This window comes from Emys orbicularis, chromosome 8, assembly GCF_028017835.1.
Source record: "Emys orbicularis isolate rEmyOrb1 chromosome 8, rEmyOrb1.hap1, whole genome shotgun sequence".
NCBI lineage: Eukaryota > Metazoa > Chordata > Testudines > Emydidae > Emys > Emys orbicularis.
Genome location: NC_088690.1, coordinates 51,445,695 through 51,454,171, shown reverse-complemented (window position 1 = coordinate 51,454,171; position 8,477 = coordinate 51,445,695). Strand labels below are relative to the sequence as shown.

The following is an 8,477-nucleotide window of genomic DNA, read 5'->3' as shown; positions in this document are numbered from 1 at the left end:
TATATATATACACACAGACACATACATACACACATACAGAGAATACAGATAGCATGTGTGTGTGTATATATATATATATCATATGCAAGGGGTGGGGCATGCAATATGACATTTCTTTTCGTGGTCTTTCTCTACATATTCTTCAATAAATATGCAAGCAATCATGTAAATCAAATAATTATGGAGACTAAACCTGTTCTCAGTGGAAAGGGATTTCTCTGCTGTAAACTACTGGATATTAGTAAGATAGCTAGCCTTTCATGTGCTCATATACTGTAACCAAGGCAACCTTTCATTACTTTGTATCCCACAGGACACCAGTACTAGCATCCTGTCCATGCTAAAATGGACAATACTACAGTTCTGGGAATCTGTATGCCGTGGTACAGTATCTTGAAAAAGTCATGCCCTTAGCAAGTCTCCCAGGTGCAGGAACAAGTGAGTCATCAACAACAGCTGTCAGTTTGCCTTGACATGAACGTTTGGATTTGTGTCTCATACGAATAATATAAGATTCCTATTTTTGTTGGCTTTTCTAGGATTTATATAAAAATAATTTGTGACTACACTCTCCCCACCCACGCCTCTAATATACTGCACACACAAAAGTATATCAAGGATATTACTTATTTTGTGGAGAAAAAAAAAAGAATCCCACAGCATTTCTTTTTAATAACTGTTCAGCTACAAAATTTTATTGGTATCCTTTTATGTTCCCTCTAGAGGATGTAATGCACAAAAGCATTGCCACGGAACATATAAAATTACAAATGAAATTTATTGTAAAAAGTAGAATGTCTTCTAGACTGGTGTCAGTATTTATTTCATTCATAAACCAAAACTGCAGGTATAATATATTCATTGTCAGCAAGTTCATGTGTGTAAATTGCCATCCAATGGTATTGACTGATATAAGACAGATATTGAAAAGACAATTTAAATTTACTCTTCCAAACATAAACTGTTCCACAAAAGCACTGTAAAAACTCCTTCAAGGTTTTGTGTTGTGCTTCACATTGATGGTTAACTACATAATTTGGTTGTGTCATAATCCACTGTGTTTGGTAATTTGGCATTAAAGGCCTGCAAAGCGGATTGAATCCTCACCACCTCACTGGTAGATAGTTTGAGTCTATGACGTAGCAAGCAAGAGAACAGGTCTAGACGACGCTGGCCAGGCGGGGAGAGTTTATTTACACGGTCCCGTATCTCTAATAGCTGCAAAAGTGCTGAGTCCTGTGATCCCTGAGTATAGGGGTAGTCCAGCTGCAAAATTAAGTCCCGAATTGCTTCTGGGTCAAAGTGCATGCTGTAGCCAAACACTTGGATGTTGTTGATTTTCATGTAGCCTAGGTTACGTGAAGGATCGATAAATTCCAGGGGTTCATAGTAGATGCTTTCATTGCCATTTGGACCATTTGACTTAATTCGACTCCTCAAGTAGATATGTACTGTTTCAAAAAATGTCTTCCACTTGTTGCCTAGAGTCAGCGTCCAGTTATAACACTGAAGAGGTAAGTCCAGCTTAGTCCGCTCCCAGTCTGGGAAACTGTTTTCATTCACAGGCATGAACCAGCTTTCAGAGTGGCTGCCTCCAAAAGGGTTGACGTAAACAGCTAGAACAGGTTCCAAGGTACTGTTTTTTGTTAGGCAAATTTGAAGAGAGATACCCAGTATCATATGGACCAAGCTAGACTTGTACTTGTTACTCTTAAGGGTAAGGAGCATCCGTTTGCGCCACGAGGGATCGAACCAGCTATTGAGGCGCATGTCATTGCTGATGAAAATGGCATGGACTTCAATCCTCCGGTCTGTTTTTTGCAATAAATACTTCATCTCCAGGTCCTGAAGATCTGTCTCAAACCCAATGTAGTGCTCTGTGGAGTCTGCCACTTCAGGCTTGCAAAGCCCTTGGCTCAGCATGTATCCAGTATTACAGTTCCCACAGCGGGTGCGGTTGTCAGGTGCACAGGTCAAACATGCAGAGCCATCTCCCACAATGCAGGGAAGGAACCCATTGCAGGCGACCTGATCATTAGGGCAGGTGCACGAATGAGTCTCTTCAGAAAAGCTTCCCAGAAGACCATTTTCATTGCAGTACAGAAAGGACTGGATGCGGTTTAGCCAATAGATTGACGATCTGTAAAAGTTAAAAATAATAACAATAATAATTAATAATACAAAGAAGGAGTCAGAACCCAATCAATACAACCTTGTATTTTTTCACTTTGAAAGAGACAAAGAAAACTGATATTGGCAGCAAATTCAGACACTATAAACATCTCTAAAATGTCAGATGATGACATCTGGAGTGATATCAATGGATATATAAATTTCCAGTATGATGAAAAATCACAAAGGAATGTTACCTTATAAACTCAGTGGCATAACAAGACAATTGGTATATTTTCTATTCACTGCACATCATTACTAAGAAACCCTGTCAAGTAAATAGCTAATTTTCTGCATCTGACTTCACTTTAGTACTCTATCCACGGTGGATTTGGGGTTTTTGGTGTTATTTTGCTAGTTAAGTTGTTATCTGTGTGGGTGGATGTGTACCATCTTTCATCTTTGTTACGTAGTCTTTGGAGGTTTACATGATATTTTGAACGTTCTTGTTCTTGGTTGGAACTGCTGTAATTTACAGATAGTGAAATTTAGAGACCAAACATTTAGCTGGAATACAGGTAAGAGAAAATATTAAAATAGATTCAGAGTTAATTATTTGAGTCACTTCTAGCACTATACTCCTACTGTTAAGCATGGGTGAATATGTCTTTCATTTTCCCCTGACTGGACTGGTAAGGCACAGTTGCAAAGAGAAACAGAATCTGGAAATGGCTCAGAGCAAAAATAACCTGCATTGCTTTTATATTTTTCAGCTTTTGTGCATGCTAGTTTTATTGATGCATTGGTTGAAGAACAAATTTTAGTTTTTGCTATGTCAAATTCCATTTTTCTAATGTTGATAAAGATGTTGTATAATTTGTTTCCCCCCCAACTATAAAATAAACATTAACACTGTAAACATGTACGATCTCAAAATTTGGCTTTGTAAAAGTGTCAGTCTGAAACACAGTAAAAACAAGTTAACCTGTACCCTTGTTATTTGATCTTTTTTTCTTTTTGTGTGTCCTTTATTGCATATCAATATTTTACACGAATAAAAACCCTTTGTGCAAGAAACATTTTTTTTTAAAATAGAAACATGGTTGCCTAAAATGCATTCATTGTGCTTTGTATCTAGTTGAAAGCAGACATTAAGTAAGAATGTTATTACTAAAGCTGGTCAAAAACTGGAATTTCCATCTTGCAGAAAATGTCAATATTATGGCATTTGTTATTGTCCAAATCAAGACAAAAAGTAAAAATATTAAACTTTGCATGCAATGGAAAGTTACAAAATAATGTAATTTTGAAAGGCAAAATGTTTTGTTTGGCTTAGTTCAAAATTGAACTGTGTCTATGTGGACTGCAGTGGTGCCACAGGGAAGCTATAGATTTGGTTAACCTGAATCAAAACATTTTGGTTTATTGAACCAAATCAAAATGTTCAGGTTTTGGATAAATTCATCATTAATCTGTGTCTGCCTGTGTTGCTATGGTGCCTCATGAAAATTATATTTAAGGTTCCTTTTGTCCCCATTCTACCCTCCGAGCTGGGTACACAGCCAAAAAACATCTCCCATAATGCATCATCATGAAGCACTGTGGCAGTCCAATCAGAGGTAAGACTGTGTGCACCATGGGAAATCTAGTCCAGCCAAGGAGCTCAATCTGTAGAGGAAAATGGGAGCATGAGACACCTAAACTACAGCTCCCATAAGACATTATGGCAGCTCAGGTGGACACAGATTATTGTCAAATTGACACAAAACTAAATATTTTGATTTGTTTTAACAAACCAAAATGTCCTGATTTGGCTCAACCAGATATGAAATTAAATATTTTGTTTAGATTTACCTGAAAAGTGAAAAAAATGGCAAAATTGAAATTTTCACAGAGATATATTTTAATGGAAAATTCCTAACCAGCTCTAATTATTACTGTTTCATAGTATGTATTATCTTATTGTTTCTAAAGTAAACATTTCAAAAGCCTTGAGTAGCTTTGTGACATATTTACAACTAGAGCTGGGTGGGACATGGGTTTCTTGTATTGGGGAAAGATTGGGTTTTTTAAACCTCCTGTCCCAAATTAAGACAAAAAAATATAAATCTCAACAATTTTCAAAAATCCATAAATCCATAAATAATTTGGTTAAGAATCAATCAAAATATTTTATTTTGATAATTTCAAAATGCTTTGCTTCAATGTTGAACTTTTTTACTATAGTTAGCTTAAATTTCAACATTTGGACAATTTTGAAACTTTTTTCCATTTTTTTTAAACTAGAAATTGCTCAAAACTGACAGTTTCCTGCTAAGTTTCAGTTAAGATGAATCAGCATTTTCTACCAAAAACAACTTCTCTCAAAAAATCCCTGCCAGTTCTAGTTATAACTTCTCAATTGTAGTTTCCAGTTTCTGCTGGAACAGAACTACTGAGATATCATGTGGACATTATACTGATAGGCACAAATGAGCTTATTTTAAATATTTGGGCCATATAACATTTAAAACTGGAGATAACAAATTGGTATACATTTTTTCAAGTATCCCAAATTAAAGAGAGGTCCTAGAGTAGAGAGAAAGGATGGCCTTCTTAAGGCAACAGACGGGGACTTCAATTCCAGTCTCAACTTCTGGCTTCAATTCGCATTTCAACTACATTTATGTGTTAGATTGGACAAATCGTGTAGTGCAGGATTTTGTCCTGCAGCAGAAGGCTAACAACATTTGTTTAAATGGAAGCCAAGATTTGGAAATACTATTCTTCACCAAAGGGAGGTGCGGGATGGGGGCAAATTTCCTGTGGAAAATTCCATGGATATGGAATCACAGAATACATAGTGCTCCAATTATTGCCTATTTTGTTCCTATCTTTGGAAGGCACTTCCTCTATGTATCTTTAGTGAAAGCTAAAAGAGTTGCTTGCATTACTACTATACGTTAACTACACTGGAAACAATGGTGTACGAATATACATAGTAATTTATATTAATGATGCCACATTACTGAAATAAATCTTCTTAATAAAATTCTGTCCTTGTCTGAAGGATTGAAAGTCCCATCTCAATGGTCCCTCACTACTGCCTATTCCTAGAGCTTTATGGCTTGGGCCTGTCTGAGAAATATCATAATCAGATTTCCAAAAGGAACAAGCTAGAGGACATGGCACTCCAGAGCTTCCCCCCGCCCCCTTTAAATCTTTGGACTATGCCATTTACTTTTAAATAGTCTTTAAAAATTAGGCCTGCCTTGTTGGTAACAGTTGGACCTATACAATTACAGTATCACGTTTAAGAACTTACCCTGATGGGGGCTGATTTGATTTACAAATGTGAATTCTAGGAGCACACCCCTCATTATCAGTTCCCCACGAAAGTTCAGTATCTTTGAAAAGTTTTGTTCATAAATAAGAATATGTGAACACAAAGCTGCTTCTTGCACAAGAGAAACTCCATTATCCAGACATGGATTTGAAGCCCAGTGTCAGGATAGTTATTTGCAGAAATATTGTAAAGATTCCTTTTTCTGTGTTAGGGCATCAGCAATAGAGGCCAAATTTGGCTTATTTTATTCACATAAATCATCATGCTGTTCAATTCTTTTGGACATCTAAGTATTGATTTAGGAGCCTAATTTCAGGCACCAGTTTCTGATAATTGGAGCGGTAATCTATGTTAATAAAAATTTTGAAACTGAAACTTTGAATATTGTTTTACTGAAAAAAGGAAGAAAAGATGGAGCTTTGAGTCGTGTGTATTTGTGTCAGAAAATTCTCATGAATCTTTAATCTTTTCCTCTTCTGTTTCCTTTAATCACCTAATTTCTTAAAATAAATGCATGCAAAACAGAGTGGAATCCTAATTCCAGAGAGCTAATATTAATTTAAAATCACCTCAGAGATAGCCATCATTTTATATAAATCATCTATCATTTCTGCATTCCTCATGCTGTCAACAAATAAACAAACAAACAAAAATTGGTGGCTCAGAATTGATCTGAAATTTTAAAAGGGTATTTTACAAAATATGTGATGACCAAGAGATGTGCTTGTATGAAACTATCTATACAACAAACAATATATTTTCTTTTAACAACCGAACCTTTTTGTTTAGCATTTGTTTGTCTTATGTGCTTATCTGTACTGTGAAGAGTTGCACCTGTGTGAGCAATGTAATACTTCTAATGGAATAGATGGTGGGTCATCTCCTGTTTACCTTCCTAATAGAAGTAATTACACTGCAGTGAACGAGACTGCTTGAGTAAATGAGATGAGCAGGAATTGTCTCATTGACAATAAACAAAAGGGAAATCACTACCCTGTTTTCATTGTCCACAATAACAAAAAAGCAAAAGGCAAGCTAACATAATAAATAATGTTAGGTGAAGATTTCAAAAGTGATATCGTTGTTAATAATCTAATGGAATTTGATTAAAAAAAATAATTAATTGTACCTGATAGCATTCCTTTAACACCTTACGTTACAGTTATATCACTTTAATATTTTGTTTATTTGATATTTCAAAGAATTATCTATACATTAACATGCAGCCCAAACAACAAACATCAGCGCTTAGGTCTTCATCCTTCTAAAGAGGGTGGGCCAAATTCAGGGGCAATAAATTAGTTATGCTAACTTAGATTCCATTATATTCAGACACCTTTACTGCTATTGGCACTCACCAACAAATGTGTGAGTGACTGGAAAGGAGTCTATGTTGTCATAACAAACACACACACAAAGAAGCTCTAAGTATGGGCATGGCCTACTTTTAACAGACACTCTTACACTCATCTGTTAGTTACTTTCCTTCATGAACTTCTCTCTTCTGTCCCCTGGGCTTATCAGTAAAACCAGTTGACTCCCTTTAATGTAAACTCAGTGGGCCAAATTCAGAAATGACATGCCACAGGGTGACCTGCATGTTTCTCTTTGGTGAGTATGAGTCTAAAGATTTCTACAACGTCTAAATAAGACAAAGGCCTTGTCTACATTGCCACTTACAGCGCTGAAACTTTCTTTGCTCAGGGGTGTGAAAAAAACACCCCCGAGCAATGCAAGTTTCAGAGTTGTAAAGTGGCAGGGTAGATAGTGCTACAGCTATAGATAGTAGCTATTCCCCTCGCAGATATGGTTTTATTAGAGTCGTGACTACACAGCCATGTTAAAGCACTGCTATGGCAGCACTTTAACGTCAACTGTGTAGACATGCCCTTAGAGAATGTGGGTAAATCTAAGGATATCTAAGAGGATATAAATGCACTTTGGGAGGGTTGAAAGATGAAACTTCCAACTTAGACTCCATCTAGACTTTCTTAGTTTTTCTTACACTGAAGTCTAGTCCACATTAAAAACCCAACTACATCACTCTGGAATGTGAAAAATCCACACTTCGTGGATATAGTTAATATAGTTAAGTGATATAGTTAAGCAGACCTAACTCGTGGTATAGACAACCCTAGGTTGACAGACACAATTCTTCTGTTGACCTATCCACTGCCTCTCACGGAAGTGGATTAAGTACGCTGATGGGACACTCCCTCCCATCAGCATAGGTAGTGTCTACAGTGAAGCACTACAGCAATGGAGCTGCAGCGCTACTGCTGTAGACAAGCACTCAGACTTGTTTCCACTCACCTCCCAAATGGTCCAAGAATATTTACCAGTATGATTCCTTTGTTATTTGCATGAATGAAACCAACTGCTTTGTATTACTTTACCTCTTTAAAGTTGGCATTACGCAGTAATAATATACTTCCTAGTTCACCTTTGTCATATTACTTTTAGTGAAGTAAATTAAGTGAAAAAAAATCTACATGAAAGGTAGGTAACCATACTTTATTTATGCTACTAGTCCTTAATAGATAAATTTACACTCATTTTAGAGAATGATTCTGAAATTTTTCTCCTCATTCTAGGAGTAGAGATGGTCATTTAAATAACTCATCTGGAAAAAATGTGATTCAGATTCTAGTCATAATTAGGAAATTTTTAAACTGTGTAACACATTATGTTTTTAGGGAAAAAAATACCATACAAATGGTTTCAGATCCATGATAGTATTCCCTAACAGATGTTCATGTCTGTATGCTTTGTGAACCTTTGAGTTTGAAAGGGCTGGTTATATGCATTGTACTGATTCCTGAGATCCCTCAACTCCTCCTACTGAAAGCAGTAATGAGGGGAATCAGCACTTTACAGGATGAGGCCTGTGATGAGGTGTATATCCCACACAGGGCCGCCCAGAGGATTCAGGGGGCCTGGGGCAAAGCAATTTCGGGGGCCCCTTCCATAAAAAAAAATTGCAATACTATACAATACTATATTCTCGTGGGGGCCCGGGGCAAATTGCCCCACTTCTTCC

At 36.6% G+C, this 8,477-nt stretch overlaps 1 protein-coding gene across 2 annotated transcripts in view; it reads right to left on the bottom strand.

The window, feature by feature from the left end:
• Nucleotides 1–1,023: 1,023 nt before the first annotated feature.
• The window catches only part of BRINP3 (BMP/retinoic acid inducible neural specific 3), a 296,446-nt gene continuing 288,992 nt past the window's right edge, over nucleotides 1,024–8,477 (bottom strand). For both annotated transcript variants that reach the window (XM_065409756.1, XM_065409757.1), the window contains one exon: nucleotides 1,024–2,140. In XM_065409756.1, the coding sequence (XP_065265828.1) occupies nucleotides 1,024–2,140 (1,117 nt within the window). The remainder of the gene's footprint in view (nucleotides 2,141–8,477) is intronic.